This window comes from Amblyomma maculatum, chromosome 6 (genome assembly GCF_055883805.1).
Source record: "Amblyomma maculatum isolate TAMU_Amacu chromosome 6, ASM5588380v1, whole genome shotgun sequence".
Classification (NCBI taxonomy): domain Eukaryota; kingdom Metazoa; phylum Arthropoda; class Arachnida; order Ixodida; family Ixodidae; genus Amblyomma; species Amblyomma maculatum.
In genome coordinates, this window is record NC_139349.1 from 187,124,836 (window position 1) to 187,144,771 (window position 19,936).

Below are 19,936 nucleotides of genomic sequence, written 5' to 3' on the forward strand. Positions count from 1 at the left end.
GGGGGCGGCATGTTATCGGCGCAAGACCGAGGGTAGATAAGCGCGTCGGAAGCAGGGCTCGGCGCTTTTACGCCGGGCGGCCGGCCAGCGAAGGGCGGCGAGGCAGCGTCCCAGGCCAGCGGGATTTACACGGACGACGGAGCGGAGTCCTGCGAGACGAAGACGGAAGCGGCGCCTACAAGAATGCCTTAGGAGTGTTAGCGTGAGTGCTGCGACGCGAGTAACACTGCTTTTGTACCGTCATTAACGCTTTGGCCCTATTACTTGCCCTATCCGCGCCACAGTGTGTTTTGTGTTGCCGCGGTGAAGCCCTGATCCAGGTTCCATTTTATTCTGCATAGTCCATTGTCGTGGACTTTGACGGCATGTTTCCAGCGCAGTTTTGACCAATGCTGTTTCTTTTCTATTTTATACTTTTCTGTTGATCCGGAATAAACCGGTGTTTTTAAGAAAGACTTGGTTTTTCACTCGTCGGGCGAGACCATCGCTCGCGGACCCGTATTCTAGAAGGCGGAGCCTTCAGCGTAATCAACAAGAATAAGGTTGCGTGTGGCAGCGATCATTCGAGATAAACCTTGTTGCACATCATGTCGCAAAATGACAAAACCGCCTGACGGTGGTTTCGAGCCCGAACAAATCAACAAGACACTAAAGTGCGCCGAACAGAAAAACGGTGCAAAGGATTTAAGCATTTGGTTTGTAAGGCTTAACAGCCCAAAGCGACTCATGCTATGAGAGACACCGTAGCAAAGGACTCCGAAAATTTTGACCACCTGGGTTTCTTTAATGTGCACTGACGTCGCATAGCACACGGACGCCTTCCTTTAAGCCACCATCGAAAAGCGACCGCTAAGGCCGGGATTCGATCTTGAATCGTTGGGCACAGAAGTCGAGCGCCCTAACCATTGCGCCACCCTCGTGGGGTCAATTTGAATTATCACAGACTCTTTGTAATGTCATTCACCTAAGGTGTAAGAGGTGGTATTTTTTATTCTACACGGATGTGTAATTCAAAACTTCGAGCAATATATTTGAACGGCCTATGTATCTGGTCTTGACAGAAAAAAGGAAGAAGCCACTGTCAAGGAAGTATGTGAAGTTGTAAATTGATGCTTCTGTGTGTTTCCTTTCAAAGCTGGGAATAATTCTTTTTTCCTTGTAACTTACTTTCAGAAACCACTGTCAAGAAAATATGTGAAGTTTAAAACTGATGCTTCACTGTGTTTCCTCTTCAAGCTGGGAATAAATTTTCTTTTTCCTCGTTCTTTTGGATGAAAAAGCTTGGTTTTTCTTTCTGATGTTCACGCAGTGTTTAGGTACCGAAAAATCAGGGGGACACTCAAGCTTTGTCTTAAGAGAGGATGCCGATATAGCGCCTTTAACACCACCATAATAGTTATTCACGAAATGAAAAATTTAATTCCGTGAATTAGCATCATTAGGCATTTGCTTCTCATTCTGAGCATTTTGACACGTTTGAGCCCCCTTTTTATTTTAATTTTCTTGTTCATGTTTTAATTCATCAATAAAATACTCGACATTTCCTAGTTACCACATAACAATCAACTACTAGAACTACAAATTACCGTGATAGGATTTTTTACACAGCCCCCGATTACATCCGACATGAGGTGCCTACAACAGCTACTACCTTACAATTAAGCTGTACAAGTTCTTGCTTAAAATGATGCTTTATAGACATTATAAATGCGATTAGTCCCTTGCTTTAGCATGCATGTGCTATTCGCGTGAATATTTATGCATGTACGGTTCAGCATACGTTTAAGAATCAGCGAGCTTGTAAAAATTATTTGTGGACGCTATTAAACAGCGCAGGAAATCCATAGAAATATGGGGAACCTGCCTCACGAGCGGCGCGCGACCACCAATGCGCCCTTGAAACTGCATGCGCAGCAGCACCCAAACATGAGTGGCGCCCCTATCACGATGAGTGGCGGCGCCGCGCAACTGCAGCGACGGCGCGTTCCCTTTGTTCGCTCCGCGATCCGGCAGGCACAGAAAAAATACAGGAGGCTATGGCACTAAGCCCTGCCCGCACATCATTCACTCCGCGATCGTTAGCCGCGCTGTAAGTGCGCATCACGAGCAGTTTGCGGTGATGCATCGGTTGCCCCTCGCCGACGTCGTGATTGTCTGACGGGCTCATGCCGCACAAAGCTTTCTGCAGCGTGTGGCCCAAAAACCAAATTTCACAACCACAGCAATTGGCAGCAGCATACGCAGCACGAGCGCATAGACCGCAGATCGTTGGCTCCGCGATCATGATCCACAAGCAATTTGCAGCGTTGTGCGGCCCGTTGTCGTGCTGTAGGCGCAGCAAGAAGTATGCAGAAGCAGGCGGACCGCACAACGGCGGCATCTCGATCGTTTTTTACGGCGTGAAAAGACTGCAGCAAGCGTGCGACCATAAGTAGTAGTCGGCGGCGCGCACGGGCACATCGTAGACTTCACAACAGCTAGTCACGAGCAGAGTGTGGCGCCACTCAGCCAGCACGTCGCCATCTCTTGACGTGCTGAATACGCAGCGAGAAATTCGCTGAGACAAGCGACCTGCATTTCGCCGACGTCGAGATCTTCTGTCTGTGCGCCGCAAGTGGCGAGCTGTGACCGCGCAACTGTAACAAACCTTATCGGCTGTAAACAGATCTGCGCGACTACCTTTCCCATGCTTCTGGATACTTATTTTCTTTCGTTCTGAGGACACGAATGTTCAGATGACACGAATTTATTGCGACCCCGTGAGATTCGTATCACCGAGGTTCTACTCCATTACAGTCAGCTCCCTTACGATGCCCGGGATATGTGACCAGGCCAAACACATGTCACATGAAAACAATCAATAAAATCCCCTTCCAGATAGAGGACGATTGTAAAGAGAGCATTTATTAAACTACATATGAAGTAATATAAGAGTGAGTGAATCAAACCAGCTCCTTTACACTACTTGGGAGTGCCTAGTTTTCTTTCTCCACTCTCATTCTTCTCACTGCACCCACAGCAGCAGCTGTATTTGCCTTCCTTCCTTAAAGTTTGCTTTCCATACAGCTTCAAGTATTGCAGCCTCTCTTCAATTGCCCCGGAAAGACAGAAGGCAACCGGCGGCTGTTACACTCTGGTTGCCATGTTGTAGTCAGTTAATCAAATGCACCAGCTGTCTTCTTTGATATTACAGGCATAGTGCGTAACACCGCTATCTTTACACAGCGACACTGCATTCTGCAAAGTGGCTAACAACTCCAGTCAACGAGCAGTCTGCACGCTGTTTAGTCTGTAGGAGGCAGTGATGCAAAATATGGCCATCTCCGTTGGTGCCATCGTGCCCTTTGTGCATCGTCAAAAAAGCTTCACCCCAAGCAACTGCACAGATGCACGATGGCTTCTTCGCACTCTTCTGCAGTGACACATGGAAGCCATCCTGCAAGGACCCGCTTCCTTGTGCAGGAGCATGTTGATTTTTTTTCCCTCGTCACATGTACGCTCTTGTGAGGGGTCGCTGCAAAAATTCACCTAAACAACAGGAAACTTTTATGGGAAAGCAACCAATGGCCTTGCATTGTTTCTACTGCCCATGAGTTGACCTTAACAAGGGTCTACTGTATAGTGTAATGGAATTAGCCAAAGGATCTCACAGCCTAAAGGCTCTATGCAACACGCAAAAACAGCAACCCACGAAAGCGTAGGTTCCACAATGAGCAGTGCAATCCTTAAAGATAACTGATTATGAACAGATGCATGTAACATATGGCAGTAGCTATCCAATCTTTTTCAGGGGCACCCACTAGTATGCTGGGAGCAATCTATCCTCAAGCATGTTCCCCAGTGACATTGCTTTTGCTTTCTACCGGGAGGCATGCTATTTTCCACATTTCCATATTTTCTGGACGTCCTTCAGCTTCTCATACTTTGACAAGCCCCTTATTTGGGTGCCTTTGTGTTTGCACACGCTCAGAGATAAGACCTGTTTTCGCTGACCTTCACTTTTCACCCTGAATAGTGTGCCCATGTACAGCTCTTTTAGAATGTTCGGCCAACAATGCATGTGTGGAGAGAGTAAGTCCAGAGAGCAAACAACTCTCTGTCTTCTCTCTCCAATACTAAAGGCCCCTTTGTGTGCATACCGTAACAGGCCCACTTGCCTCCTGGCTTCTGTTTCACGCTGTTTCACAGGCCACCACAATGCCTAAAATTCTCTTGCACCCGCAAGCAATGCTCAACATTACTTTGCAAGTGCCAACTCTGGAGAATGCATGGAGAAGGATGTTTTTCATGCAAAGCGATGCCAGAAGACTTGATTTAATATCTAAAAAATGCAATAAGCCACCAGATCATAATCTCTGCCCAAAAACTGTCCTTTTCCCATGCAGCTGAAACATCCATTAAATCCATTTCACTTAAATTTCAAAGGTCAAAGCTTCATTAAAATGAATCTTTTGCCCATCATCTCAATACACTCTAAATATTTAGTCCAGGGTGAGGATCAGTAAAACAAGTGTCTCCTTTCAATCACATTATAAAGGAAATTGTTACGTTGGGAACAGCTAGTATGCTTTTCAGCCAAACATGCACAGCAGGTGAATTAGAGTGCAACTAGGTTAAACAAAGACCAGAGAAGTCTGCAAACAATATAGTTCAATTGCCTAGCTTTCTTACAAGAATGTCCATGCTTGTAAGTGCAAGTTTCTTTTCTACTGTTGCCTGACAGCACTAGTTTTAGCCTGCCCCATGCAACAGGAAGACTCAGGTGAACTTTCAGAATTGGGTTTCCAGGAGCATGAAGCACACAATGAATGGATTTATGGGGCCATCCATTCATTCAGGACTCATAGAAGCCAAAAACTTCCCCAAGTCCTGCCATGCTTGCTATGTCAAGGGGCGAACTAGTGCCGTTAGGCATTACTCCTGTGGACAAGACACTTGAGATGCCCTTTGCAGTGTGGCAAGCCCCATCTTTTTCCTGAGCCCCACTGTTTCCATCCACTTCCTAATTGTAGGGCACAGCGAAAAAACAGAAGACGGCTGGGACCATCTAAACTACTCTCAGTGCCCACCTTGAGGAAGAGGAAGCGCTCCTTGTTGCGTTCAAACTCCAGGTCCTGGTTCTTCTGGAGTGCCTCCGCCCTGCATGATGGAGACACACCCCTGCAGCCGTCCCCCCACACTCCAGCACACTGAAGAGGACGAGTCGCACAGGGGCGCACGGTGACACCAAGGTCTGCCATTCGGCACACATGCTATGCACTGCTGCTACCTACCACGACTACAAACAACTGGTACTCCATTCCCAAATGCAAAGAATTTTAATCTACCTTCACTGCAGCCAAAGGTATCAGCAATGCAACAAAAAGTCCCAAAAGCAGGTCGCGATGCGCACCACTGCACCTTGTCCCACTCACATTACTTTAAAGCACCAACGACAGATTGAACCCAGAAAGACCAGTTGACATCAACAAGAACAGGCAGGTTGCAATCGCCAGGGGCAATTCTTAAAAATTACTTGCAGATTACATTAAGGGGGGATGAGGGGATCGGAGGCAACTTCCTTATTTTTCGACTTCATCATTCATCATCACCCAGACTATACCCACTGCAGGGCAAAGGCCTATGCCATATTCCTCCAATTAAAACAGTCCTGTGCTAGCTGCATCCACTTTATCCCAGCGAGCTTCTGAACCTCACCAGCCCACCTAACTTTCTTCCACCCCCTGCTACGCTTTCCTTCCCTTGGAATCTAATTTGTTGCCCTAAGCAAACATCGATTGTCACCTCTATGCACAGCCCCATATGTCCTGCCCATGCCCATTTCTTCTTTTTGATTTCAACAAGGACGTCATTAACTAGACTTATTTCTCTGACCCATTCTGCACGCTTCCTATCTCTTAATGTTACACCTACCATTTTTTGTTCCATAGCCCTCTGCATTGTTCTCAACTTAACTAGAAGCTTCTTCGTTAGCCTTGAATTTCTCGACTTAGAGTGATACAAATTAGTACTCTGGCTTGAAAAAACCATCAAACAGTCGGATGCAAAGTTTCACTGTGATATCTTCAACAGTTTTCGTTTTATCACAGAATATACATTGTTCACTTGCTTGCTTGTGGAAAGGCTAGACTGGCTACAACACTGGCTCATCATCATCATCATTAGGCAGACTATACCCACTGCAGGGCGAAGGCCTCTCCCACATTTCTCCAATTAACCCAGTTCTGTGCTAGCTGCATCCAGTTGACCCCTGCAAACTTCTTGACCTCATCCGCCCACCTAACGTTCTGCCGCCCCCTGCTACAACACTGGCTATGAGTCTTTAAATAAATAAGTATGGTCAAAATGAAGACATTCCTAATTTCTTTTTGAATTTCCCGGCTTTTTTCTAAGGGTGCAATATGCACTTTTCCCCAATATTTACAATGCACAATGGCCTCATTACTCATTAATAAAAAAAATGTGAGCCTAGATGGTAAATTTGAGACTGTCTTGATACAAAGCATATGTCAGCAATTGCAACAAAACAAAGGGCATTCAAATCCGTGCATCCCTTACGATGTTATACTTTCCACGAGCAAGGTGATGTGCTCAAAACCAACTTTTGAGAAAAATGTTCTAAACTAGCATACACTGCATATGTACAGTCAACGTGACCCGTGTGTAGAGCGCTCGATCGGCGCACTTCCCTGCATAAAACTCGATACCTCGTCGCAGTTTCTACTTTTTACAAGCAATCCTTGTACGGAAGTAGATCCACACAGACCTGTGAAGAAGATGAGCATGAGCACTTTGTCCGCAAATCGTGGACTGGTTCTTAATTTCAGTTTTTATTGCGGGATGAGCACTGCCCGAGCGCTCTACACAAGGGTGACGTCGACTGTACATTTCGTTGCCTGTATGTTTATTTGGAGAACTTAGAATTTGTTTTGGGGAAAAATATTTCAGTACAAGAGAGAATGAGTGTTTCAGATGCCGAAAAGCCAAGTTTTCTAAAATCAACTTTTTTGGAAATTTTCGTATTCCAATCCCCTCTTCCCCACTTAAACCTCTATGTAATAAACCTCCACGTAGCAAATTTCTTGATGTTACCAAATTTTTCAATTTCAATACCGCCCCACGGGGCTGAATATCTTAGCTAGTGCTGAATTACTGAATATTTGGCAGAACCTTGCAAGTTTCACGACAATATAACATGAACTCACGTCTGAGGAGCGTCTACAATCACTGCCTGCAACCAGAGTTGATGCTTTGCGCCGTGTTTCAGCGCTCTACGTGCCAACAGTCTCTGCTGCTTTCACTTTTGAAATATGGCACTCAAGTCAGTGCAAAATAATGAATGACAAGAGGCAAGCAGTGTGCACCCATTGCCGCTACACAAATGCATGTGAGCTTTCGCGCGTCGGTAGCAGGACCAGCGAACAGCAGCGCGAGTCAAATGAGTCGGTTTCCTGGAGACCGAGTGAGAACATGCATGAAGGTCTCCCTCTCCTGGTGCGGCCATACTATTTCCCCCACCAGACAGGTGCTGTAGTCGCGCCACGTCTTCAGTTTTGCCAGTTCAATAACTTGAAGCAATTCTGACTTGACATTTTCAAAATGGTTTTCCTTACATTCAATTCCTAAGCTCCTTTTCATTCTGCATTCACATGAAAACTGCATACAACAAAAACCTGGACGCAACAAAAAATACCGGACATTTGACAATTTCGTTATAAGCCAGGTATAACTGTAAAAGGTCCACAGTGAGGTTTTAAATTTGACTTGAATACTCATGCAGTGGCCTTCATAACCTACAGACCTGTTGCCTTCCACTATTATTACCATGGTAATCTTCCAAGGTCTTTTTCGCTGCAATGTTAGCTCCGGCCCCAGAATGTGACCTGATCAGGCCATTGTGACAAGAAAATCATGCATGGAAGGAGAAAATGTCAAGGCAGACCTGTTCCTGACATGACTAAAGCTGCTTTTCCTTATCCATAGGCTATTCTTTGTTGCAAGCCAGAAGAGCACAAGGACAACAAAAGGGGAGACTGTTCTCCCTTGGGATGAAACAACTGGCCCGAAATTTATTATTCATGCTTTGTTGTTTTTCAGTCAAAAGTAGAGAATCAGTATACTGTACTAATGGGCGACTCCAATGCCAAGGTAAGGAAAAAGCAGGCAGGAGACCAGGCAGTAGGTGACTATTGGTTCTAGGAATAGCAGGGGGGAGTTACTAGTTGAGTTTGCAGAGCGCAATAACTTAAAAATCATAACACCTTCTTCAGCAAACGGAAGAACCGGAAGTGGACATGGAAAAGCCAAAACGGGGAGACAAAATGAAATTGACTTCATACTGTGTGCAACCCCCGCCATTATGGCAGATGTAGAGGTAATCGGGAAAGTGCGATGCAGTGACCACAGGATGATGAGGTCCCAAATTAGTCTAAATCTAAAGAAGGAAAGCAACAGATTAGTAAGAAAGCAGTCCATCAACGAATTAGCGGTGAGGGGGAGGGCAGACGAGTTCAGGATCTCTCTACAGAAAAGATATTCAGCTCTAACAGAGGATGGCGACATTACTCTAGAAGCAATGAATAATCATTTTAGAGATATCATTACTGAGTGTGCTGTAGAAGTAGGCGGTAGGATAGTTAGAGAGGATACCGGTAAGCTGTCTAAGGAGACGAAAGATTTGATTAAGAAAAGCCAGAGTATAAAAGCTTCCAATCCAACAGACCAGATCGAATTGGCCGAGATATCAAAGCTAATCAATAAGAGCAAAGTGGCCAATATAAGGAAGCATTGCATGGACAAAATTGAGCAAGCTGTAAAGAACGGGGGAAGCTTAAAAGCGGTGAAGAAGAAATTGGGCATAAGCAAAAATCAGATATATGCGCTAAGGGACAAGGCGGGCAACGTCATCACGAATATGGACAACATTGTCAAAGTAGTCAAAGAGATCTATACTGATCTCTACAGTAGCCAAAGTAGTCAGGATCGTAATGAAATTGGCGGTAGGGAAAAACAGTCAGACGTTCCACCAGTGACGAAGGACGAGGTTAAGAAAGCAATAGAAACTATGAAAAGGGGGAAAGCAGCTGGAGAGGAACAGATAACCATAAATTTGCTGAAGAAGAGGGGGGATATCGTGCTAGAAAAACTGGCCACCCTGTATACGCAGTGCCTGGTGTCATCGACGGCACTGGACCCATGGAAGAACGCAAACATTATCCTCATTCACAAGAAAGGGGACTCTAAGGACCTTAAAAATTACAGACCAATCAGCTTACTGCCTGTTACGTATAAGGTATTTACTAAGGTAATTTCTAATAGAATCAAGATAACCTTAGACTGCAATCAAGCAAAGGGTCAAGCAGGTTTTCGGAAACGGTACTCTACTATCGATCATATCCATACCATCAACCAGGTGATAGAAAAATGCTCAGAATATAACCAGCCCTTATACAAAGCATTCATCGATTACGAAAAAAGCATTTCACTCAGCAGAAACCTCGGCGGTGATGCAGGCATTGCGAAATCAGGGGGTAGACGAGCCGTACGTGAAAGTGCTGGAAGATATATATATATATATATAGTGGCTGCACAGCAACCATAGTTCTGCATAAAGAAAGTGACAAAATTCCCATAAAGAAAGGTGTTAGGTAAGGAGACACGATCTCCCCAGTACTATTCACAGCTTGCTTAGAGGAAGTATTCAGAGACTTGGAATCGGAGCAGTTAGGTATAAGGGTAGATGAATACCTCAGTAATCTGCGATTTGCTGATGACATTGCCTTGCTAAGTAACTCAGGAGATGGACTGCAAAGAATGATTGGTGACCTAGACAAAGTAAAAAGGTAGGATTGAAAATCAATATGGAGAAGACTAAGAATCACTGCCTTGTTGTGGCAGAGGGGCTTCCGAAACTCGAAGTCGTGAGCTCTGCTGTGTAGGGCCACCCAAGATAGACAGGTCACGGCAGAGAGTTCTGACAAAATGTGATTCACCGGAGAAGGTAATGACAACCCACTCCAGTATTTCCTGCCAAGAAAACCCTATGGCCAGTCACAATGGCATTAATGATATGGCGCCGGAAGATGAGCCCCCCAGGTTGGAAGGCGTCCCACATGTTACTGGGGATGAACAAAGTGCAATTGCTAGTAGCTCCAGGATGAATGAAGCGGCTGGGCTAAAGCAAAAAGGACACTCAGTTGTAGATGGGTCAGGAAGCGACCGGAAAGTCCGATGTTGCAAGAAGATATATCACATAGCAACATGGAATGTAAGATCTATGACGCAAGGTAAACTGGATGTCGTCAAGCGAGAAATGAACAGATTGAACATTGGTATCTTGGGTATTAGCGAGCTCAAGTGGACCGGAATGGCAGAATTTAACACCGGCGACCATTATGTCTTTTATTGTGGGCACGAATCCAAGAGAAGGAGTGGGGTCGCTCTCATAGTAAACAGAAGAATGGGCAAAGCAGTGCTAGGGTACAACCCCAAAAACGACCGAATGATTTCACTTCGGATCCAAGGTCACCCTTTCAACATAACAGTTATCCAAGTCTATGCACCGACCACTGCTGCTGAAGAAGCTGACGTTGAGAGATTTTATGCGGACCTACAATGCCTTTTAGACCGCACCCCATCATCAGACGTCGTTTTTCTCATAGGAGACTGGAATGCTAAAGTCGGGAGTGAAGAAATATCTGGAATTACAGGCAAGTTCGGTCTTGGTGAGCCAAATGAAGCTGGGCAGAGGCTAGTAGAGTTCTGTCAAGAAAACAACCTGACCATAGCGAATACTCATTTTCAACAGCACAAGAGGCGCCTGTACACATGGATTTCACCGGACGGTCTGTACAGGAATCAGATCGATTATATTATTTGCCAGCAGAGATGGAGAAGCGCTATACAAGCAGTAAAAACAAGGCCTGGGGCCGATTGTGGCACCGATCATCAACTTCTTGTTGCCAAAATTAAGCTTCGATTCAGGAAAACGCAGAAAACTAGAAGGCCTTTCAGGTATGATCTGGATCAGATTCCATTAGAATATGCTGTGGAAGTGAGGAATCGATTTCAAGAATTAGATCTAGAAGACAAAGAGCCCGAAGAGATGTGGACTGATGTTCGTGATATAATGCAAGAAGTTGCTACTAAGGTAGTTCCAAAGCAAAAGAAATGCAAAAAAGCAAACTGGTTATCTGAAGAGGCTTTGCAAATAGCTGAGGAAAGGAGAATGGCAAAAGGTATGGGGGAAAGAGAAAGATACAAGGTTCTCAATGCGGATTTTCAGAAAATAGCAAGGAGAGATAAGAATGCCTACCTGAACATACAGTGTCAAGCAGTTGAGGACAACAGCCAATTAAGGAACACAAGAGCTCTGTATAAGACAATCAAATATATCAAAGGAAGCTTCTGTGCTAAGCTGGGCGTGATAAAGGACAAACGAGGCAAGGACCTCACTGAAGCCTCAGAGATAAAGAAGAGGTGGCAGGAATACACAGAAGAACTGTACAAGAAGGACCCGGATGTGCAAACCCAACATAGGACAGTTGTGATTACTGATCTCGAGCCGGGCATCCTGAAGAGTGAAGTTGAATGGGCCTTAGCCAGCCTTGCTAAGAACAAAGCGAGCGGAATTGATGGTATTCCAGCTGAGTTGCTTCAAAACCTCAACCACGACGCTGTTAACACGCTGCATACATTATGTCAAAAGATTTGGACAACCCTGCAGTGGCCACAGGATTGGAGGAGGTCAGTTTACATCCCCATTCCAAAGAAAGGCCGTGCCAAAGATTGTTCCAACTACCGCACGATCGCGCTTATTTCGCATGCTAGCAAGGTGATGTTAAAAATCCTGCAAGGTAGGCTGCAGCAGTATGCGGATCGGGAGCTTCCGGACGTGCAAGCTGGGTTTCGCAAGGGCAGAGGAACTAGAGACCAAATTGCCAACCTTCGCTGGATCATGAAAAAAGCAAGAGAGTTCCAGAAACCCATTTACTTCTGCTTTATTGATTATGCGAAAGCGTTTGACTGCGTAGATCACAGCAGATTGTGGCAAGCTCTCCAAGAGATGGGAGTTCCAATTCACCTCATCTGTCTCCTCAGGAACCTTTATGAAGGGCAAGAGGCCACAGTCAGAACTGGGCATGGTCTTACTGATTGGTTTCCGATTGAGAAAAGGGTGAGGCAAGGCTGCATACCGTCGCCCTGCCTATTTAACCTATATGCAGAGTGCATCATGAGGAAGGCCGGTCTGGACGAGTCTTCAGCTGGAGTGAAGATTGCTGGAAAACGTATCAACAACCTTAGATGTGCGGATGATACCACTTTAATGGCAGAAAGTGAAGTGGAACTCAAGAGACTTCTGATGCGCGTACAAGAAGAGAGTGAGAAGTTTGGGCTTAAACTGAACATTAAAAAGACGAAGATCATGGCGTCTTGCCCTATCAAGTCCTGGAGCATCAATGGACAAGAAGTGGAAGCTGTGACAGATTTTCTGTTCTTGGGCGCCAAGATTACCTCGGAAGGAGACTGCAGCCATGAAATTAGGAGACGCCTGCTTCTGGGAAAGAGAGCAATGGTTAGCCTTGACCGCCTAGTAAAGAGCAGAGACATTAGTCTGCCAACCAAGATCTGTATAACCCGTGCTATGGTCTTTCCAGTTGTGATGTATGGATGCGAGAGTTGGACTGTGAAAAAGGCTGACCGCCGAAGAATTGACGCGTTTGAATTGTGGTGCTGGCGAAGACTCTTAAGAGTTCCTTGGACTGCCAGAAGATCAAATCAGTCGATATTGTCGACCATAAACCCTGACTGCTCATTGGAGGGTCAAATTCTAAAGTTATAGCTCAGCTACTTTGGTCATCTGATGAGAAGAGAGGAGTCGCTGGAGAAAGATTTGATGTTGGGAAAGGTTGAGGGTTGCCGGAGAAGGGGTAGGCAGCGAACGCGATAGTTAGATGGCATTCTCGAGGCATTGCAGATGAAGCTATGTGATGTTAAGAAGATAGTGAGAGACCGGAAAGCGTGGCGTGACATGGTCCATAGGGTCACGAAGAGTCGGACACGACTGAACGCCTGAACTGAACTGAATGAAAGGAAGCACGTCATCCCAGTTCTTGTGCCGCGAGTCAACATACATCGCAAGCATGTTCGTCAGTGTCCGGTTTGTACGTTCGACGAGGCCATTTGTCTGGGGATGGTACGGCGTAGAGTGCCGCCGTACCATTGGGGATGGGCACGTACCATCCCCAATGTGATTCGCTGGAGAAGGTAATGGCAACCCACTCCAGTATTTCCTGCCAAGAAAACCCTATGGCCAGTCACAATACCATTAAAGATATCGCTCCGGAAGATGAGCCCCCCAGGTTGGAAGGCGTCCCACATGTTACTGGGGATGAACAAAGGGCGATTCCTAGTAGCTCCAGGATGAATGAAGCGGCTGGGCTAAAGCCAGAAGGACGCTCAGTAGTGGATGTGTCGGGAAGCGACCGGAAAGTCCGCTGTTGCAAGGAGATATATCAAATAGCAACATGGAATGTAAGATCTATGACGCAAGGTAAACTGGATGTCGTCAAGCGAGAAATGGACAGATTGAACATTGATATCTTGTGTATAAGCGAGCTCAAGTGGACCGGAATGGGAGAATTCAACTCCGGCGACCATTATGTCTTTTATTGTGGGCACGAATCCAGGAGAAGGAATGGGGTCGCTCTCATAGTAAACAGAACAATGGGCAAAGCAGTGCTAGGGTACAACCCCAAAAACGACCGAATGATTTCACTTCAGATCCAAGGCCACCCTTTCAACATAACAGTTATCCAAGTCTATCCATCAACCTCTACTGCTGAAGAAGCTCATGTTGAGAGATTTTATGCCGACCTGCAATGCGTTTTAGACCGCACTCCATCATCAGACGTCCTTTTTCTCATAGGAGACTGGAATGTTAAGGTGGGGAGTGAAGAAATATCCGGAATTACAGGCAAGTTCGGTCTTGGTGAGCCAAATGAAGCTGGGCAGAGGCTAGTAGAGTTTTGTCAAGAAAACAACCTGACCATAGCGAATACTCATTTTCAACAGCACAAGAGGTGCCTGTACACATGGGCTTCACCGGACGGTCTGTACAGGAATCAGAGATGGAGAAGTGCTATACAAGCAGTAAAAACGAGGCCTGGGGCATGGGCAGGACAGGTAGTGCGAAGAGAGGATAACCGATGGTCGCTTAGGGTAACAATCTGGATTTCAAGGGAAGGAAAGTGTAGCAGGGGGCGGCAGAAAGTTAGGTGGACGGATGAGGTTAAGAAGTTTGCAGGGGTCAAGTGGATGCAGCTAGCACAGAACCGGGTTAATTGAAGAAATATGGGAGAGGCCTTCGCCCTGCAGTGGGTATAGTCAGACTGATGATGATGATGATGATCATCATCAGCTGGACTATACAAGGCGATGACCTTACCCATAATCCTCTAATTAATCCCGTGCTACACTTTCCATGTACCCTGCAAGCTTTTTGACCTCATGTGCCCAACTGGCTTTCAACCGTCCCCTGCTATGCTTTCCTTCCCTTGGAATCCAGCTGGTTATCGTTAACGACCATCAGTTATCCTCTCTTCGCACTGCATGTCCTGCCCATTTTTTCCTCTAGATTTCCACTAGAATTTCATTTAAATCTGGTTGACCCACTCTGCATGCTTCCTATCTCTTAACTCCCTACACCACTTTCCGTTACACAGCTCTCTGCATTGTCTGAGCAATGCTATCTGAAGATATCATTCATCGTTTCTGCACTCAAGTTGTGTTCCTCGGATAAAACTGAATATCTATTCTGTAATGCAGATCCTTGTTTCTTGTACCTTGGCTCTCACTGCTAATTCCTTGATGGACAACCTCTGTACTGATCCCTCTTCAAATCTAGACTAATTCGAGATGTTACCATCCTGTGGTCACTGTGGTTAGGTCACTGGGATCAAAATGGACAACCCTAGTTGTTATTCTAATGAGCACAGTTCTTGGCCAGCACCCCTGGTCGCCCTGGAGAATTTCAAGAAAGGACAAAAGCTCCCCAAGAGATGAGCTGACGCAAGTGGACTGCAAGAACAGCACACCCAGTAAAGCTTTTTGCTCAGGAGCAGCGATGCCCTTCCAGATCAATCTTTGCGTCATGGATGGGACCCTGTGCTCAGGAACGCGTCACAACCCTCAGGGCTGGCACCATTTGTACACAGCACCCTAATGGCACATTTATTGCAACTGGCCTTTTAAAAACATGACAACTGCAAGATAAGCTGCTGTTTTACCAAGCCTTTGGCCATTCGTAAATGAGAGAATAATATTTTGTTGCTTTATGATTTTCTTAAGGATGGGTGCAAACATTAGACGAACCACTGACAAGGGAAAGCACAAGTGCTACTGCCCTTGTGCGTTCCCTTCTCCGTGGAATGTCGACAGGAGTGAAGCAGGCTTGAGCATTTTGGAGCAATGAAACCAGAATTTTTGAGCATTTCAATTATATCTTGGAGCAAGTTTCTAAGGTCAGATGCCTCTGATGATCGCAGTTTTCCCTCCTCCAATACGATTAATTTTTCTGCAAGTTCAATGCCTTGCCAACTTCGCACTCATCTCTGACAGGACAAACGACCAACAAACTTGGAACAGACCAGCAGCAAGGATAACGCTTGCTGGTGACCTTCATAACTGAACACCTAGCGTGACTTTAAGCATTTGCCTATTTTGACTTAACAGATTCAAATGTCGAGTCTACCACTTCGATGTGCTCAAGCAGCGTCACTAATTTGGAGTTCAGATTAATGGGCACAACATTTCTGCTCTATCTTGTGCATATCCATTTTGATCATATGCCTGTGCTGATAAATTTCTGAGCACTGGTCAGTAGTGCCTTCAAGAAAGATAGATAGCACTGAAGCCTTTTCATCCTTCTGCTTTTTTCAGTTCACTATCTTATGCCAATAGTTCATCATTCTTTATTTGAGCAATGCTGGGGCTCATTTTAACATCTTGGCATAGGCCCTGTATGGCTTTCCAACACTCTTAAGAAGCTTCCTAGCAACTGAAATTTTGGCGTAACAACACATAAAGATTCAAGTATGATTTTGTCTGCCATAGGCCTGATAAGCTTGTCACTGACAAAGAGGTTCAATGGTGAAGTCTTGTTTCCACACCAGAATCATTAGAACAACTCATGAAGTTATTGCAGTCGGACAAGTTTCCTAACAGCTCACAGTAGTTTGCGCTATCTGCTTCGCTTGCTGCTCTCGCCTCTCTCTCCACCGGCGATTCAAAAGGCTGGGAGGAGGTGCTACGTTACATGCACAGTGCATTTTTTCTCTGCAATTATCTTCAATCGACAGCGGCTCATACTAAATTTAGTTGCAAACAAATATATAATCCATGCTTCCTTCCCTTACAAAAATCTCATTTTTATAAAGTGCAGTGCAAGATGCGTTATCTTTGCCTCTGGTGCTGTGCACTGTTCCCCAGTTCCGCTAAATTTGGAGCAGTTTTGGAGCAATATTGAATTTTGGAGCAGGATGGAACAAGAAAAGAAGTTTGAAGCAGAATGGAGCAGCACTTCCACACCTGTGTCTAGCGTTTGGGCTCATCAGTTACATTGAGAAAAGTAAATGACACAAGTCATTTATGAATGACCTAATCATTGCACACAGTGAGTACCGGTGTGTGGAACCTGTACTGCACATTCATGGACAAAAATGTAAGGGATGCAGTAAAAATGCCTACTCTCAAGCACTAACACTGTGCAAGTTAATGAAACGCACAGAACCAAGAGTGATATGAACTTAAACCAGCAAGTTTTTCCCAAATCTTCCAATGGAGTGTCCTACACGACGAAGTGAATTACATACATAGAAAAATATGATGCACCAGCACACATGCTCCCTTTTGTCATGGCAATACTTTGCTCAACAAGGTGATTTTATCTTATGGGTAAAGTCACCATTTTGCTGATATTTAACTGGATGAGAAGGCAATGCATACACTGCCACCACATCTGCTCAAGTCATATTCTCGTAGGCGACTCTCATAGCCCGAGTCTCTTCGGGACGTTAAACCCCACAAACTAAACCATATTCTTGAAAGTTCTAATTTCAGCACCACATCTGTATTGCTTCGTGCGCATGCTGCATTCTCACAAGTACATGTGCTCAATGCTCGCATCGCTTCTTGACATGCCGGGCAAGTTACAGATCCTTTTGTTTACATAGGAACTTCACAAGTGACGTGCTTTGGATAGACATGTCTTACTGCACATGTGTGGTAGTTGTTTGCTAGTGTGTGTCTATGTGGTGGACTTTGTGACTGTCCTGCTTGGACGATGGTTGTGTTGTACTGGGACGTTTGTGGTAATAGCTGCTTGGCAAAGAAGAGGTGTGTGGAGATGTACTTGGGTGTAGAATTTGTGACTGTCATGCTTGGACGATGTTTGAGTTCTGAGGGGAACAAAGTGCTACTATCTCCTTGGCAAAGAAGAGGTGTGTGAAGAAGATGTACTTGGGTGTAGAAGAGGATGAGTGGTGAAGGGGAAGTGTGTTCAGATCTATAGTAGTTGGTAGTGTGAGCCTGTGTTGTGTTTCTTCTCATGTGACTGTGTTTGTGGCACCACATTTCTGGGTACTGGGCATACTGCATTGGTTGCTAGAATCATTTTCTAGCGGTATATAAAAACAGATACAAATAAAGACGATACACACAAATGTTTGTGTTTCTTTTTATAAAGCGCTAGAAAATGATTCCGGCAGGCCGTTACCAACTAGCCCAACTTGAAGTTATAACGAAATTAGTGTGATGCTGTTTCTTAACATGACACCACTATGAGATGAAGGACCTAGGAAGCTGAGTTAAATTATATGCCATTGCGAACAATGGTAACTGTGAGCAAAAGAATTATCCCTGACACAAACTAGCATGCTGCTGAGGGTGTGGACAATGGCTCAATACTGAGGAACGAAGGCAGACTGAGGCTGCATGCTTCCAAGGAGTCAGAGAAGAATGTAGAAGCAGCACGTTTACAAAGAACGTATATGAAACCATTTGCTGAAAATGAACTGCCATGAGCTCGCGCTGCAACACAGCGACAGACTTGACTCCAAATGTGCTGTGCTTCAAACCGATTGCCGGTGTCAAGCAGTGTTCCACGCACCTGTGTGTGGTACTGTGATGCCATCTCAGGGGAAGAATCTTTACTGAGGGGAGAACTCGCCTCATTAAATCTTATTCAGTACCCTGATATTCATGTTTCGGTGCCTGAATGAAGGAAAATTCAAGCCTGCATGTTTGCTCCTGGTGTTGGCCCGAAGTCAGCTCAAGGTTGCCAACAGCGCAAGCTAAAATCATCTGATGCTTAAAAATGCTTTTGCAGAAAGTGTGACTTATACACCAGAAATGATAGTACCCCCTCCACTGGAACCAGTACCAGACAATTGGCTAAGGAGTCAACAAATGCAAATTTTATTTTTGTGAATCCACATTCAGTAAACTTCTGTCCATGCTTCAACATACACCTACATGTGTACATTTGTACAGTGTTTTGCATTTTTATCATGAGGACTTTCAAAAATTTTCCTTCTTCAACTGATGGCTCATTTGTGGTGAAACTGTGTGCAGAGCTTGCATATTGCAACGATACTTACTTGTCCAGCCTTGCACCGAATCATCAAGAACAGAAGCTAGTCAGTTGTACTCCGTACTGCACGCGAGTGGAACCTTTCCGCGGAAGTAGTGAATATTAATGATAACTACCTTTCTTACTCTGCTTTAGCTACCACTGTAATACTCAGGCTCTTTTCTAGCGTTGTATACAGTCGAACCCGGATATATCGAACTCGAAGGGGATCGCGAAATAGTTCGATATATCGATAATTTGATATACAAAAATCGGCTTGAGACGCCACTTGCGATCGTGAAAAATGATACGGTATTTGTCGCATAGTCTACCCACTCGCATAATGAACCCACTCCCCATTTTTGCCCCCGAGAATTTGAAAAAAAAAAAGGCGTTCGATGGCGCGTTCCTCCATTTCGACCGTCGCATCCACAGCTCATTTATTGGCAGCGCGCCAAGATGCTGCGCAGCGATAGCGCCACGACGTGTTTATCTTTTAACTACACTTTTCATAGATCCTGATAGAGAGCGAACTTGGCAGAGTGCCTGCGTGATGGCTTGATTGTGCAAGCCTGGTTCGATTTATCGTGCCACGCTTGGGTTGGGGCGGGCGTAGTCCACTGCTACAAAATCACTGGAAAGAGCGATGGCTGCAAATGCCGTTTGGAACGAACAATGTTAAAAGCCAGTGGCATGACCGCAGCCGACCGCATGCTTTCATTGATTCGTAGATGCAAGAATGAACGACTCTCGCAAAAAAAAAAAAAGAAAAAAAAAAGCTGCCGCTTCTTAACGTTCGCAGCCGCCATAGCTTACGCTGATTGATTGATTTATAGAAAGGGAAAGGCGAGGTAACTGTCTCACTTGTTTTCTGTGGACACCTCAACAGCATCATAAGGGAAGGAAGGAAGGTAGGAGAGAAAGTGGAAAGAGAGAAAGAGGAGCCGTAGTGGACGGCTACGGAGTAATTTCGACCACCTGGGGATCTTTAACGTGCGCTGACATCGCACAACACACGGATGCCTCTTCGTTTCGCCTCCATCGAAACGCAGCCGCCGAGTTCGGGTTCGAACCCGGGTACTCCGGCACAGTAGTCGGACGTCTTACCACTGCACCACCCCAGCGGGGCTAGCTTATGCTGCGCCGCATGTTCAGCCCGCCAACTTGCAAAAAAAAAAAAACAAATCTGCCGTTTTTTAACGTCCGCGGCCACTGTAGCTTACGCGCTTTCAGCAGGACGACACGAGACGCTCATCGCACGCCAGCCGCCGTGCGCAGAGCGTTCACAAAACACACTGGAGAAGCGTC

General features: G+C 45.5%; 1 protein-coding gene across 2 annotated transcripts in view; it reads right to left on the minus strand.

The window, feature by feature from the left end:
• LOC146187581 (cytoplasmic aconitate hydratase-like) overlaps nt 1-19,936 on the minus strand; it is a 192,992-nt gene that overhangs the window by 146,048 nt on the left and 27,008 nt on the right. For both annotated transcript variants that reach the window (XM_084607747.1, XM_084607748.1), the window contains one exon: nt 5,070-5,139. In XM_084607747.1, coding sequence (XP_084463873.1) covers nt 5,070-5,139 — 70 coding nt within the window. The remainder of the gene's footprint in view (nt 1-5,069; nt 5,140-19,936) is intronic.